At 43.1% G+C, this 17172-nt stretch overlaps 1 protein-coding gene across 1 annotated transcript in view; it reads right to left on the minus strand.

Annotated features, from left to right (window-relative positions):
- Positions 1–8980: 8980 nt before the first annotated feature.
- Positions 8981–17172, minus strand: part of GLIPR2 (GLI pathogenesis related 2) — a 30344-nt gene continuing 22152 nt past the window's right edge. The window contains exons 4-5 of the mRNA XM_086608524.1: positions 10324–10401; positions 8981–9298 (exon numbers count right to left, since the gene is read on the minus strand). Of these exons, the coding sequence (XP_086464650.1) occupies positions 9138–9298; positions 10324–10401 (239 nt within the window). The 3' untranslated portion in view covers positions 8981–9137. The remainder of the gene's footprint in view (positions 9299–10323; positions 10402–17172) is intronic.

A 17172-nucleotide genomic window follows, 5' to 3' on the forward strand; every position in this document is an offset into this window, starting at 1 on the left:
TGCTCTAGCCTCAGCCTTTTCACCAAGGCTCTGATAGCAGTGGGTGTGCTGGTGCAAACTGGCCATCGGTGCACATCTTACTTTATCTAAGCTGCTGCTTCTTACAGCTACAGGGCTTGGCATTCCTCTAGCTTTAGGCAACATCAAGGCTTCTAGACTATCTTCACATAGAGCTGCCAGCTGGCAGCTAGGGTGGGAGATACCAGTCCTATGTAATCATATCAACACACAAGGATACCATACCAATGCTGCTTATGGTGTACATTTGCTCCTTTTAACGTTTTTAATTTGCCGTCTTGCCAAGTCCTACAAACCAGGAAATTCTCCTGCAATAACCCTGGAGGCAAACTGTTTCTTCAAGTTCTCACTAACTTTCCTGTTTCCTTTCTTCTGTGACATAAAGAAGCTCTATTAAACCACACAGTAATACTTCCTAGTCAGATAAACTTTGTAGACAGTAGAAAATATTAGAGGTGAAGATTACCCCAGATGTAACTTCACTGACATCACTGAAGTAACATGAGAAATATTGTGGTCCTGCATCTTGCTGCTGAAAATTGAGGTGATACAACTATTCAGTGCATTAGGAATGAGAATAGAGAAAAAGTAGAGTAATGTGAAGGACAGGAGAGCACACTCACTTTTCATTTTGCTCCCAAGGGAATCTTTCAATAAGTCTTTTAAAATAAACAGTAACTCACTGCAACACACCTCAGATGTCTGTTCTGTCACCTTTCCAGTTTTAGGAAAAGCAAGTGGAAAGGAAAAGCTTAGCTAATGTTCAGCAGCCTGGTAGAGGACTCAATGTAACGTATTTCCAGCGTATTGGACACCCTCTTTTCTTATATCAGGCCGGTCCCTGTAGGTCTGAGAACTTTTGTATTCCAGCCTTTTCAATTAGCTAAAGCAGTATTAGGATACATCTTTTATTTGATGTGCAGACTAGAATACTCCCATAACCATAGGTTAATTGCTAGTAAATGTTGCTCAAGCAGGCTTGGGTATGTTGATTAATGGCCTCAGTGAGCAGCTGAAAAAATAGCTAGGCTGTTGGAAAGATCATTAGCAACTTTAACTCTTCAGCTATTGTGACGGGCATAGGGAAACAATTACTAAAATTTATAATGCATTTCGCTGAGTACAGTGGCATACTGAAACACAAGTTGCAGTGAGGCAGAAAAAATCACTGAGTTTTCCTTGTGTTCAATTTTATAGAAGTTTACAAGACAGAGGCAAGAGATTTTTTTCTTCTTTTTCCAAAGCTTTTGGACAAATCCTTGGTATCTGCATGGGATATTTTATACATAAACACAAATACTTAGTTCTGCTCATTAATCCTATTCTTTGAAAATGGAGAGGGACAGAGGTGCTGTGTGAAAGGTAGCATGCCAGCGAACAGGCCCTCTTTTAGCTCGTAGAGGCACAGCGATATTAAGCTGTGCCTTGCAACAGCACAAAGCTTGCAGTCCAGGGGCTGAAGAAAAGAATGATGAGCTTTCAAGCCGCCTCTGATCTTTCAAAGCTCTGAATACCACAGCTTCCCTCAGAGCAGCCAGGAGACCACAGTGCTTGCGGGAATTCATGACAATACCTCTTCTTACCCGGACCGACTGCAGACCCTGACGGTGCTACAGTGCCTATTGCAGTTTCGGGGAGGAGACCTCTCAGCAGTCAGAAAAGGGGGTTTCAAAGCTCTTATAGACCACTCCAGGCCATTTACACCACATGAAACCAGGGCGAGGATCTCACCATCAGCCTTCAGATAGCTGCCCAGCTCCACAAACACAGTCATAAATTGCCTTTTCCCAACCTAGTCCTCAGGAAAGAAGGAAAATATCACCTTCAGCCTGACTCTTCCTGATGAGGCTTCTACAGGCTGGAGCACGGCCCCACAAACACCTGAAGCACCGCACCCACGATGGTGGGAGAACAAGCAGCTGAGCTCACTGCTCACTGAGAGCAGTGAACACTGCTTCGTTCAGCTATGTCAGACTCCAAAAAGTATGATCATGTCCCCTGAAAGAATGTACCTTTCAGCTGCCTGTGTGGTAGGCAGGGCGTGTTGGTACACAAGTCTGCCAAAATCAACTCTGCTTTGATGAATGCTCTTTCTGGCCCTAAGTTAGAGTCCTCGGCTCAGTTCAGGTACAATTCAGCAGTGTCCTCAGTCTGCTCCATTGCATGAGCCAGATGTGCACAGAATGATCCTTCGCAGGTTTGATGGACCTTTTTTTCAATCCTCCCGTATTCTTTGGGCCATCTTCCACCTCTAACTCTAGGAATTTCTCAATAACTTCCATCTACCAAATCATATCTTTACTAAGAGTAGTGTAAGGGTGGTACACACTCATGAACAGTCATCGCTACCTCCTAGACCATCACTTGGTAGGATGGTCTAGGATTTAAGAAACATATAAAGTCTTTATGAAGCATTCGTAGTGCTCAGAGCACTCTCTTCCTGCCCTCTCTTCTGTGCTAGCCCACATGCACTTGTGCCACCTACCTTCAGAGACTCTATGACCCATATTAGCATTCAAATCCCAAGAGGGGGAAATAAAACAATCCTGAACTGCAAGAGAAAAAGGATGGCAAGAAGCTGAAGGCTGTATCTGGCTGGTAATGAGACAAGTTCAATTGCAGCAGGCTCCTGGAAAGCTCATCAAGAACAATCCCTCACATGGTTTCAGAAAATATGCAACAGGAAATTACAGCCTGAAGGCACTGTGTTCACTAGCAATTCCCAACCAAGAAAGGAAGAGAGAGGACAGACCAAAATAATTGAATAAGACTCTTTGAGATTTATATGCAAGCTCTGCACTTGCCAAGGGAAGTGGGCAAGCAGTCAAAAGGGAATGATATATCACTAATTATCGAATCTAGGAGAGAAATAGCCTGCTTGTTGGAGAAACAATTCATGTAAAGCTTTCTCTACACTTTCTAGTGCAGATGCTGTAACATCAGCAGCATTCGGTAAAAGCACATTTCCCACAATGTAACGCTGTCTGAAGTGAGACATTTGGCAATGTACCTGTGATGGGAGGACATGGGGAAAAAAATCCCCTCCCATACTTCTTAAACTGGCACAGCTTTTGTATTCAGACTTCTAAGAGGAGACAGTCTGTGCACAAAGAATGCAAGGCACCATAAGCTATTTGTTTCTTGGAAGAAATATATAGGATATGTAGCTATATGCAGCAATTTGCCACAGTCATGAGGCACATGAACCCCTCCTTGGCAATATCCCACTAATAGCCAGCTCACTGTTTCAGGAGATTTCTTCTCTACTTTGCAGAAAGCCTAAGTAAAAGTGGAGGAAGGGAGAAAAGTGGAGGCAGAAGGAGTGGGGAAACCATTTGCATGCCCATCGAGGCCAGGCAGGACATTGCTTCCTCTCAGATGGGAGCAAGCACTACGCATCCGGAGTGCGCACAGCCAAACTGCTCCGAAGGGGCCTTCCAGCCCTGGTTCCTCCTGGAGCTGCGGCCACAGCTCTTCTTCTCTGTCTTCTTCCAGTCCCAACACATTTGCACACACTGGTCGCTTATGGGCACCCAGCACCTTCGCTCCGTGCCCACGGCCAGTGAGAGTATTGAACTATTGAGTCAGAGCTACAAAACACATTGGGAACTCTACCAGCCAGGATGCTTTAACAAATGCTAGCTTTTCACCTCGTAAACTTCTGTGTTATTACTTTGTTTTCTGGACTCAATGTTCAGAGTGAACTTTGGCTGCAGGTGTGGCTGGAGACGGAGCCCTGCAGCGGCTGGAGGCTCTGGGCTCACTGACAAAGGACAGGACAGAATAAAAACCCTTTCCCTGTTCCCATCATCACTTTACCTGTCTCTACATTTGTATGGGCTCAGCTAAATCCCTTCCAAATTACATTCCCAGCCAAATTCACGCAGCAAAAAAATCCAAACCCAACCTGGTCTGTCTTTATTCCACTCGGTGCTGTGATTAATTTTAATGCAGTCGGGATTAAGAACATTAAAAGCTGCTCTCAGCGTAAAGGCTGAGGCGGCAGCGATGGCGGGGCACCGCAGGAGCTGGGGGGGATGGGGTCGGTCTCCGGGCCCCGCGGGTCGCGGCGGGCGGTGGCGGCTTCGCGGCCCTCAGCGGCGGGAACCGCGGAGCGACGCTGCCACCTGCCGCCCGCCGCTGCCGTCGCTGCCGCCGCCGGGCCGGGGGCTGGCGGGCACAAGGCTTCCCGGGAAACCGCTGGGATTCCGGGATCGTCCTCGGGCAGGGCGAAACCAGCCCGCCTGCAGCAGGCAGCCTGCCCAAGGCTTGTATTCAAGCCGGAGGGAGGGGGTTGAAAAATCGTAAGCGGCCGTCCCTTCGGAAGATTTTGGCAGGCAGTTGTCAAAAAAGACAAGTTTCTGACAGAATGTCCAGGGTGAAGCAGACGTGGAGGAAAGAATCTGACGGAGCTCTGCCAGAGACCTCTCCCGTGCGCGGCAGCAGCGCGCTCACCGCCGCCCCATCTCTGCCCATGCCTTTCCACATGCCGAGATGATGGGGAAGAAACGCACTATTTCTTCTTCTTTTCCAGCATACGCTGTGTTAACCGTATTTTACAGCTGTGCTTGGTGTAACAGAGAGAGGGGATATTTGATGCCTCGACATTTACGGTTGTAAGCCTGCGGTACCCTGGACACATCACTGAACACCCCAGAACTGATGGATAGGGGAGAACTTGTGCTGAAAGTTCACAACCCTTTAGGATATTAACCCTAGTCTGGGTTTTGATGCCCTCATAGAACAGCTTTGCCCAGGCAGGCTGCCCCCAGCCATGCAGATTAGCAGGCTTTGCATCCTGGCCGTGCTTTGATGTACTCTTGCTGTCCACAGACCTCTTCACATCTTTTCCTAGGTTGCTGTTAAATAAGGGCTCAGATTGTAGTCTGCATGTTATCTGTGCAATCTGTGTCTGCTTTTTCTGTGTTGTTTCTTTACAGTTCACCTGTTATAACCAAAAGCCAACTTGCATTCCATTGCATCGATGACAAGATTCTTACAATCCTATGTCTTGCTCAGCATTCTCCTAGACAGGAGAGCCAGAGGAATTCATTTCTGATCAGAAGGAGAGAACTTAAAACTTCTTATTAGAGGATATGGAGGACTGTGGCAGCACTGCTTGAGAAAGTAAACCAGCTCAGAAGAGGAACCTCATTAGGTAGATTTACAGTGGCTGCTTGGTTGTACAAGGGTAAACTCAGCTAGAAGACCCTACTCTCTGTAAAGGAGCAGAGGAACTATGAAGTATATGGGGAGGAGTGCAGCAGAGAGGGGGTTGGTTGTCCCCCAGACTGCTGTTTGGGGCATGTGGGTGCGCAGGGGTGGCACTCCTCCCAGGAGGGTGACAGGGACACCCACCATCAGAGCATGCCTCCAGAGAGGAGGAAGGAGGAGGCTAAACCCAAGCACTGCTGGAAACTCTCAGGCCCTCCTTGACTTTCAGCATTTAATACATTTCGCAAAGGGCTTCCTCAGCAGCTTAAAGAAGCAGATTATTTTCTGGCTTGTGGCTTGCTTTGGGCTGATTGTATAGGAAAGCCCACTCCTAGTCCAACTCCTGTTCTGTGTTCCTTCCACAAGAAGTGGAATCTTCACCCACAGTCTGGTGTGCAGAGCTTTGGGGAACAGAAATTAACCTGTGACGTCCCCCAGAGAGGCAAAGAGAGAGCTGAAACTCTCTAAAATTCAGTCCCACCATCTCCTTCTGCTACCGTTTGGGAAGGGTGACACAAGGCTCGCTGTGGAGGGGGATATGCAGACAGGTTTTTTGGTCTTTAGGTTGTGTGAAGGAGGCAAAAACAATTATGTCATTTTCAAATTTCACTTTCCTACCACGTAATAACCAGAGCAGCCTAACCACTGACTTCTTCCTGTGTTCTCCCTAGAAATGCAGTTTTCTGAGATTTGTAGTGCCAGGTTCAGTAAGGGAGGGAGGTGGCTTTGGCTCACTGGTTTGACCACTTTGCCTTCTTATATGCTTTACTTTCTTAAGCTGAAGATGTCCAATACCTCAGCTGAAGTCATACCTGGCTGTTTTGCAGTCCACTGCTTGGTTATCGTAGGAGAACAAGAAAGCAAATGCTGAAAAGACAGCTCAAGTTAGCATTAAAACCAGTTACATGGAAAAATGCCCTCAAATATTAAATAAGACGGAGGGAAAAAAAAGGCTATCAAAGTCAGAGATACCCACAGAAGCTAAAAACGTTCTTAGGGCACGTGTGGCACTTTGCGAAAGCTTGCAGATCAGCATTCCACCAGTCTAACATGACTTCTCTGCAGTCCACCCAATCAACTACTTTGTTGGAGGCAAATCCAACTGAGAAATTAGAGCTGGAGACAGGTAAAGTGGCTGAGCTCCCAAAAAGTTAAGTGTTTCCAAGAACACTTTGCAAGACTTCAGCCAAGTGCTCTTTGTTGCCCATGGGCTTATTATTATTACTGTTTGTGCAATGTGGCTTTCTGTCTGATCTGTGGTCTTCTAACAGTACTTGTACCATTTCTCAATGTCATCTTCCACTTTTTGGAGGAGGATTTGCCTGGGTTTTGTCCTTTTGGGAAGATAAAGGAGGGACGTGGTAGAGAGTGGAGCAGTACACCTACACTGAGTCTTTTAATAAAGATAGCTGGTATGTCAGGTTTCAGTGTACACTTCGCAAAAATCATATGGCTTCTGAGTGAGTCACATCAGCGTTACCCTTCCCTGTGCATTTGGACTCCTACGTGTGCCACAGTTTACTGCACAGACAGAGTTCATTTACAGAAGGCATCAACATCATGATCTTGGGTCTAAATTGACATGTTTTTTTTTAATTGTTACAATCATACTTACCTGCATGGATGCTCCGTGGAATACATCAAGTATGCATTGGGTCTATTTGAGTGGCTTTGTGCTTCTTCCATGTCTGAGTATTTCTCATGCCCCCTCAAAATGCTCTGTCTGAAAAGCTTTGGAAGTTCATTTGCCACTATAATTTTAAATAAAGATAGCTACAAGCTTTGTTTTGTTTTGTCCTCTCTTTACCTACCTTCCCAGTTCTCTCTGACATCAAAATGAAACCTAGGTGGCAGCAGAGAAAAATTCTGACTTGACTCACTCAACTAGGATATATACAGCTTTACAACTACCATTCAAGGAATTATAGGGTCAATAGTAGCAATGTCATTAGGAAAACACAGCATGTTTTAGTACCGCTAATGTATTTAACATCAGCTTTCACCTTTATGTCAGTTGCAGCAAACCTATTATTTTTTAGAAAGCCCCATTTTCATTCTCAGGGATGATAACGTACTGCACACGAAACCTCAGCCTCTTTGGAGCTGCAGTGTTTGTCAGCTGAGGGTTGAAGAGAGGAAGGCCCCACGACTGCAGTTACCGAAATGCACATGCCTGAGTGGGAGTCGAGTGGGTATTCTTTACTGAGAACATGTCAGCCGAGAGAGGGAGCAGCAGAAATGAAACGGGATACCAAGCAGGACTTCGACAGAGGCAGAGGTACGCCTCTGCAGCTTCGGCTTCAAGTGTTCACTCAGTCTCTGTACAAAGGGATGATGTGCGATCTGCTGTATGATTTATCATTTCTAAGAAGGGCTCTTCTTTCTTTCCTAGAATGCTGCTATTTTTTTGCTCCATGTTGCAAAAGTAATACCATTGTATGTTGATATCCTGGAAATAAAATTTGGAGATTATTCAACAAAGACTTAGATAAGAGAAGAGGCTTGAGTAATTCATATTCAAAAATATTTAATTTTCAGATGTTCATTATATGTGTTAAATTCTTGGTTACATCAAAAAGATAGTAACATACAGCATCACAGTGACATAGAATCAAGCCATAACAGTGCAGTTTATTACAACCGTGTAAACAAAAAGAAGTATTCCTGTAATGGCACTCTTCATGAATCAAATTCTGGCATACAGAATCTCAGAAGTCAAACGAAACCGTTACAAAGAAAAGAAAACCCCAGATTGGAGCACAGTATATGAATCTGGCCAAAACAGCCCAATTCACATTTCCTAAGAGAAAAAAGTGTCCTCAGAATTTTTGCTTGCTTGCTTTTACAGAAATTTAATCTGAATTTTTTCAAGGCATCAGTCCAGCATGTGAAATATTTTTACTATTATTGAATTATATGAACAAAGAGTAAACATCTCTTAATTATGACCATGTGAATACCACCTACTGTGACATTAGTAAAAGAGTCAAAAGATGATTTGGGAATGTTATTGTCTGTATAGCGTGAAACCTGCAGAAGATATTCCTTAGGAAATAAAAATAAGTTATAGAGAAATAAAATCCAATGTGCTCCATCAAATACAGTTTTTGTGTGTAAATATCTAAGAGAAAAAGTAGTATCTCACTTTCCTGTAAAAGAAGTAAACGATTATAAGACAATGTATATACTGCAAACTGTAAGATGGAGTTTGAACTTGAGATCCACTCATCTCAAATAGATTTTCAATATTAGCACCTAAAACATAACACTGGGATTTAAACAATTTTAGTAGCTTTCAGGACATGCATTAGTTATAGCTTGCTTGACAGCTACAGTTTTGCCAGCAACATTTTAGTGTTCACGAGATCCTCTCAATAAAAACACATAGGTCTGAACGCCACTACATTTTACATGTATACCTTTCCTACGGGAAGTTTTGCATATGATCCATCTGCAGAAAGAAGGTCCCACAGTAGCAGGAGGTATAGATAGAGCAAAGTTACAGTTATTAAAAAATACCAGAAAACTAGGAGTATGTGATAGAATTACAAGCTGGTATCTTCAGTTTACAGAAAGCTATAAATTTGCTTGTTTAAAAAAAGACATCCAACATGTGCTTACTCACATGCTGACACAGAGTTGATGCAAACTATTTAAAAAAACCTTATAAATTTTACCCTTCAGAAATGCTGCATATACTTCACCCCCAAATAAACCAAAGCCCCCTCAGAAACAACAGGGACCTAATGTGCAGATCAACTCAAGCAACTTCCTCCATAATGAGAAGTGAACAGCAGTATCAAACAGGAAATTTCATTGAATCGTACTTCATTTCAAACACTGTTAAGTCCAAATCCAGGTTCACTTGTCATTAGGCAGTAAGACTACCTTTAAAAAAAAAAAGTTTATTTTCTTGGAGGAAGGACATTTTCTTCATAATAGCCTGGATTTACTACATTTCCAGCTGGATCATATCTAGCCACCACAAATGTTGAGCCATCACTAGCAGATGCTTTTCCGACTCCCATCTTTTTTGTGTTCTTCCAAACCATCGCTGTGAAGTGACCTGAAGAGAGAGAGATAAACATATGCATTCATTTTAGGTACTAAACTTATAACATTTAGCACGTGAGGAGCGGGGAAAGAAAGAACACCACAGAACTGTTCCTATCTCTAACAGGATAAACTAAAGGCATGAAAAGAAAACTGCATCTAGCGTTTTGTCTTGAAACAGCCTAATCTGAACTACTATTTCCAGATCCATGTCCTATATCCAAATAAGAATACCTACTAGGAGAATCATGAAAGAAGTAGCTTGATGAGGATCTGATAGAAAATTCAACAAAGACATCACGGTCTTCACTCCCTGCAGTGTGAACAGCAGTTCTGACAGTGACTATTACTCATTTACTTTGACCATCTCCTACTCCTCCATGTGTCTGCACGTGCAACTACTCAAAATAACACTGCTTTTGTGGCTTCTTTTGCCTAGTTGTAACAGCCACCCCTGCGTTGTGCTGCTCCGTCAGTTGTACCCTCTATGCATAGACAGACCTCATGGGAGAAAAACATGATTTTCTTCACCTGAAACAAGATTGAGAGTATCTCTCGCTTGAGTGTTATTGAAGGATCAACACTGGATTGCCAATATCCAGTCGATGGCCTGCTGCTGACCTCCAAATCATATCCAAAGTTATCTCTGTGATTAGAGTGATATAACTTGGTAGAAGGCACATGACAGTGTAAAGGACAGTATAGTGCATTTAGTAAAACAACTATATGATTCCAATTTGGTATTTTCTACAAATTAATTTCCCTTAAAAATAAGTTGCCTTTTAAAAACTTTGGAGTTGGAGGGAAAATACAATATTTTAAAACCCCACAAATTCTGCTTAGTTCCTTATTTCTCAGTTTCTTTTTATCCTCTTGTGAGTTTCTAATATAAAACGTTGGGGAAATTCTAATATTTTTTCCCTCTAATTTTTTTCCTATGAAATGTAGCTTTTTGAAAAATACCGAAACAAGTTGGCTAGCCAATTTCTTAAAATAAAAGCTGTGTTGTTGCAGAAATAGTGCCCAGTCAGAACTTACCTGTCCCAGAAGAAAAACCTGGGTTGTGAAAGCTGTAATTTTTTATTTCACTGTACCATCTGTCAGCCACATCCTTTCCTGAAAGACAAAAGAAATCTGCTGTGCAATCATGACATAAACACAGAAGTGCAACTCACTTTTATCTGTTCTTTGCTTCTGTTAATTGCTGGCAAGAACTTCTAGAATCATGGAGAAACAGTCTTTTCACTGAAAATAGGTTTGAAATGTAGGTAACATGGTAGTACATGTAACTTAGCAAATATTTATTTTTTCACAATACCTGTTGCTACTCAGTTACTAATTAGTCCAATGCTTTTTGTTAAGCATTTCATGCCATCAAGGCTATCAGTGACTGAGTTCTGCTTGATGCAAACACAGTCCATCAGTTTCTCCACTGGAGTGCCAGTGATGTGTGGCCAGCACAGGTTGGCTCAAAGGCTGGGCAGGTAACCCACAAAACAGCTGCAGAAGCAGGTAGAGTTCATCCTGTTCAGGGAAGATCTCTGCAGCAAGGTGCTCACCTGGTAGGATGGAGCTGATGAAGAGCACTATACTATCACCAACAGATCAGGAAACAGGACGACTCCCTAATTCTTGCCTGTGGTTAAAACTTTATAAGGTTGAAGTTAAAAAACCTTCGGACAAGAGAGATCTCTGTGGCACAGCATTTGGATTGAGATGGGGCAGAAATCCCTTTAGCCCTCAAAGAAATGTCCTTAAAGAAACCATCTGTCAATTTAACACATTATGGTTTTTTTGTGCCCACAATCTTCTGTAACTTTCAGCCTGGAAGGCAGTGAAGATATATCTCCGTCATCTTGGATGGGTGCTCCAGTTGTTAGGCTCCTACATGTGGTTTTCACCAGCTCCTCCCTCTTGTAACATCTTTGAAAATACTTAAGTGAGCTTTGACTAATTTTCTGAGAAAAAGGGCATAGGGACCTTTTCTCCAGGGAGGCCTCCCACCTGTGGATGCAGGTGTATGAATGTATCCCCTTGCAGCTCCAAGTAAATCAAAGAAACAGGACACTTGTGACATCCCCATGTTCTCATCAGCATTTAATACTTCAAGTTTCTGAGTGTGTTTATTTTTCATTGTTCTTACCTAGTCCTTGAGCCATTGCGGATGTCCACTTTGAGGGACTGTAACTTGGTGTACTATAGTCAGTCATCTCAAATATATGCTGCTGCTGTGTGGAAGTCCTTGTGTCCAGCACTGGCTCACCTCGTCGAAGGCTTTCACTGGCTGCAGCTTTATAAGGACTATGACTATGGCCAGTGATGTAGCACTACATGTCTGTGTGTCTCTAAGGCTGATGCTTGCCAAATAAATATCCTTCCTTGTTTTCTGTTGAACAGTTGAGGAACAGAAAGGAGGAGATTCTGATAATCTACAATGGATCCAGTGGAACAGGCAGCACAGAAGGTGGAAGCTCAGACCAGAATTTGCAGATGCTATGTACTCAAAAGTCAAATGTTACTTTTTTTCCATTACTGGTTGTTAGAAAATGTTCTTTTCCATTAATTGTTGTTGTGTCAAACACTCGGGGGCTGGAAAGGGGCAGGTTTTCCCTGAGTTACATCAATAATGAAATTTCTGCTTAGCATTCCAGGAAATATAACTCAAGGTCAGTTGGTTTCATAGCAAGCTGCCAACGCTGTTAAGCCTACCATCATGAAGAACGCTGGTCCCTGGTGGATTGTTGGCTGCAGAACAGCCATGACTCATGTTTTGCTATTTTGCAGCAGAAAGTCTTAAACTTGCACTGTTCTAGAAGTCAGACACTGCGTTAACTTCTGTAAACTTTAAACTTCAGTTGCTCATGAGTGCAGCCTGCTAAAAGGATGGCGTTGTAGCCTGGCAAGCTGGCTGTCAGAGCTGTCACTGAAAATATCGAATGAAATGCCATCTCTTGAGAGGTTTGTGGACTAAAAGTACTATGAACTTATCTATGCCACACTGCTTGCTAGGAATGGTGCTCTTTTAGTAGAGTCAATTTATGTTTTCTACATAAAAAGATAGCAAAAACTCTCTTGCTTCCCAAAGTAAATGTTTTGGGAATAACAATAACTTCCTTCTTTCCTTGCTCTCCCTGCGCCAAACAACAAACCCTGTAGACCTGTTTTACGGCTGAAGTCTGTAACAAAATTAAATATTTGTTCATTTGTTACTCACACTAAAGCTAAAATGAAGACAGAAAAAAAGTGCAAAGAGCAATCTTAATGCAATACAAGGGGAAAAGAAAAGCCCATAGTAAAAATCCCACAAAAACCCAAGCAGACCATCCTGTCCCACCCCAGACTTCAAAGCTATGAAGGATTTAGATGTGTTTGTGGCAAGCTAGGTGGAACAGAAGTACAGAATGTGACCGCAGACATGTCAGATCTTAGGAAGCACATGTATTTTATGTGTACAAGTGCTCAAGTGACTATACTATGTAAACAGCATTTTTACAGATGTAGGACTGCATTCCCTCTGTTAACATGTCAGTGTGATATAGCATAAAGTTCAAGAGAAAGTCATCCTCACTCTGCTTACTGTAGCTTTAAGATGCGTACCTACGCTTCATGTGACAAGAACTTAAAATCTCCATAATGGAAATATTGCAGGACAAAGGGAAGTTTTGACAAACACTGTATCTCCTCATAATTATTTTTTTTTTAATTCAGATAGTACTATAATGGGAAAATTGGTAACTCTATAATTCAAGGGAAATGGCAATGGCATCAGGTAATACCTCAATCCTGTACATGAAAGACAACAAACAAACACAGCTAGTTAGCACGATCTAGGATGTGTTAATTCCCAGCCTTCGAGGATGAAAACTTGCAACTTGTTGTGGTCAGGCAGTGAAAGCCTAGAAGCCGATAGCTGTGCTTCGTTTTTCATGTGCAGGATCGGGTTATCATCATATGGCATTGCTGTCATCCTCCTTGAATTAAAAGAGTCATTGCATCATAGGCTGTGAGAAAGGTGACCAAAGGACTAGGCAACTTTGGACAGCCTGTGTCTTGAAATCACATTAAAGAAGTGTCCTGGAAGTGAAGGAAATTAATTGTACCTGTCACATGCCAAAGGAGGTGAGGGGGGTCCTACGTGAAAGTTGTTACATGAGAAGACAAGCAGGTACCTAGTGATTAACACGCTCTCTTTCCTCTGAAATACTTTTCTTCTGATTCTTTGCCCCTTGAGGAGCAGTAAACAATGCGGTGGTGGGACATAAACCAAACTAGTGTTGAAAGTGACAGCTGATACCTAGGGGACTAAGGGAAAACTGTGTTTTAAGCCCGGTGACCGCCAGACTTCCCAGGGCCTTGAGAAAAATGACCCAAAAGAGAACAGCAGAGGGGTCAGCTGCTTTGGCAGCAACTTGCATCCTCAGGCTTGCTGGTTCAGAGAACTGACCACAGAGTTTCAATTTCAAATTATTACAGAATGAGTGATGCAGTTATATCCAGCATCCATTTCCCTTGCATTTGAATGTTTCATTCAAATGAATGAAACTCCACTCCACTCCAAAAAGCTCTCCCAAAACAAGGGTTGGTTATTGTTCAAAATGCAGGAGGAAAGCACACAGAAAAGAAATCTCACTCCCACCCTTCTTTCTTGATTATAGCTGAAATAATAGAAGTTTACTTCTATCAAAAAGCACGCAGATCTGTCCCACAGTCAGCGCTGCGGCTTCTCTTCTGTTGCTCCACTTGCAGAACCAATTAGAAGATTGCCTTTTTTTTTTTTTTTTAAATATCCTTCCTGTTTGCATTGCCGTAAACCACATCCAGTTTCAACGCTTTCTCTATGGAAACACAGCTTGACTCCACCCTTCTTTTAGCGATAGCTGACTGGTGACCTGGTCAGTTAGACATACGAGATGTTCGTTTCTGTACAGGCTGCCTCTCACTCTAATCAGTTTCATTAGCACCATGTCTCTCTGGGCATATCTACATTGCACAAAAACATGGTGCAACAGTCCTTGAATTAGTACCCAAGTATAGTTCTGTCCAAGACTTGGTCTAGCACAGCATAGTCACATTTATTTAGTTTTTGCCCAAGCTACACGCTAGTAACATGGCCACCATGATTGAGGTCAGTCCATACACAGGACTAACAGTCCTGGTGTAAAATTCTTCTAATGATGGCACTCTCTGAAGGGTAGACAGATAAAAAGGGGCCACTGCATGTAAACAAATGTCAGTACTCTTCTCTGACCATGCCCTGTATCTGATCAGTTGTCCTGCTGTCTTATTGAATTTAATTTCTAGCTATTCTCCTGGATGAGGAGCTCTATTCTGGATAGACAGAGGGGAGGGTGCTGTCTGAGTGCCAACAACTTGTATCAGACCAAGGGTTGCAGGGACCTGGATGCCTGCAGTTGCCAGCAACTGGGGTGCCAGTGTGGTTGCGAGTGTGCGAGCACTATGAAGCACAAGCTGGATTAGAGTAGGTGAAGTGATGTGGGAAGAGCTGCTACAGGAGTGTACAGCTACCGCAGGGACAAGGTGGGTCCTGGCTGACGGCCAGAGAGCTGCGGGTGCACGTGTGCGAGACGTGCCGTACCGGTAATGGGAGTGGAACTGCAGCCTCAGGGGTTTGTACACCCAGGTGCCAGCTACTGGGGAGACTGGGATCCAGGGGCAGTTACTGGGTGGACTAAGTGTCTGAACCCAGCTACCGCAGGGATCCACATTGGAATTTTATTTTCATTACTGAAATATGTATATATTATTTTTTTTTTACATACATATATATATAAATCTATTACTGGAAACATATTTTAATATCAAATATTATATTATTATCTATATTCTAATAAGATTCTTCTTCACGATCAGCCAGAAAGAGGAACAGGATGAGGCCACTGGCGCTGCTCATATGAATGCTGACTGCCTCTGTCTGTGCTGATCCATGTGGCCACCTGCACATATACACCTGTACATGTTGTACATGTGTGCTTGTGTGTGCACACCTGGGAACACACTCTCAGCCTTACTACTGGGAACACAAGGCTGTGGCAGCCCTACGACTGTGTTCGGATCCCCCTAACATGGAATTTCACTGGGACCTGCCTTACTGTTTCTCTTCACTCTAAAGAATCCTTAAATCTTCAGGTAATGTCACTAACTTGCTAAAAACATTCTAATAAAAATCACACAGGGTATACTTCTCTGCGAGGATGGGCAGCACCATAGTGATCTACTTAAAAACTAGGTACCCCAAACCTCAGAGTTTCCTCAAACATTTTTCTAGCTTTTGTTCTCACAACCTTCCTTCTCCCAGTCTGAGGGGAAAGAAGGTAGAGGTAGATTTAAATCTGTCTCAAAATTAAAATATCTATGTAGACTGAAGTCATACTAATGGTTTTAGAAAGTCATCCTCTACTTCCAGCGTCCCTCACACAGGTCCTTATTTTATTTTACTTGATTTTATTTAACAGTACTGTATAATCCCGGTGTTAGACAGCAGGAGACGCACCAAGGCAGACTCTCACTCAGACCACGCTCCTCCAGGACCAGGGCAGCGGGTGTCTGTGCTGCTTTGCCCACTAGCCTCCATCCGTAGGCAGACCCAGGTTCCTCCCATAACAGATTTGGCTGATAACATCCAGTGAGTTTCTCTTACTAACTCTCTAGAGTTCATAGGCAACACGGCACGTTCTTCATGACCACCCCAGCCGTCCCAACCAGAATGTAGTCATCCAGTTCTTGCCTTCAGCCTTCCGACACACGAGAAATGAGACGAGGCATCCCGAGAAGCCTGACATACTCCAGCTGCCAAGGCAGGCTGCGGTCTCTCGCATTAGTGGCAGATGACAACTCACTCATTTGAACACAGACAAAGAGAAGTCTGCCACAGAGACGTTCCTGCAGGACTGGAGGGAGGAAACAGCTGTCAACTATTTCTTGGATTACAGGGATAAACATATTTCCAGCGACAGCTTTAGGCTATGTAACTCTAAAGTCCTGAATACAATTCAAGGTATTCTTGTACCAGGAGAGGGGTCAAACTAGAAAGCTTTTATAGTTGAAAGCTTAAATCTTTTCTGAAACAAGAAATACATCTTCTGGCATTGTTACAGAACTCAGTAAGAGCCAGAATAAACAACAGCATCACATTTTTAGAGAGAATACAGAGTATGCTGCAGGTTTACTGAGTTTTGCTTTATCTAGGAAAGAAACCAGAAGACACTGCCCGCCTTTGTTAGGCCCTTGAATGGATGCCTTAATATAAATTTCAGCCTCATTGAGCGGGGTACAAATTAACTATCCAAAGGGAGCTATACGAGAAAAAGGAAGAATGAACCAGCTCCACAGAGATGAAGACTAAGCCCAGATAGGAGAATAACTTTCTCTGAAGATCTAGTTTTCTCATTCTGGTACTTTGAATGATCCTGCTACACAGGAAATGTCGAAGCGTTTCACAGAACAAAAGAGGATGGAGCTTAATTTTCTCAGTAAGACATTCAAACCTGTGGATAAAAAAATAGCAACAAAATTGCTCAAAACTGGCAAGTTACGTATGGAAAGAGTGCACTGAAGAAAACAAATGGGATCCAGAAAAAGAAAGGCATTATATAGCTTATGGAAGGATCAGTATGTTTTGTTTCCAGCTTTCTGAATGGGAATTCTGTGACTTTAACCCCAGGGGAAGGAGCACAGGCCATTAACACAAACAAGAAGGAAGAAGTAAGCTCAGTCAGTGAGTCATAACCACTATGCAAACTTTGCCATACATCTGTGTTTTCCCATGCTGCTCCGAACTCTAGCCTCAGACTCCTGCAACGGACAAAATGCCAGATATGAGTAGATCAAATTGTATTTTTCCTCCTCAGGTTTCTTTTTCAATGTGAA

Source organism: Tauraco erythrolophus, chromosome 3 (genome assembly GCF_009769465.1).
Source record: "Tauraco erythrolophus isolate bTauEry1 chromosome 3, bTauEry1.pri, whole genome shotgun sequence".
Taxonomy (NCBI): domain Eukaryota; kingdom Metazoa; phylum Chordata; class Aves; order Musophagiformes; family Musophagidae; genus Tauraco; species Tauraco erythrolophus.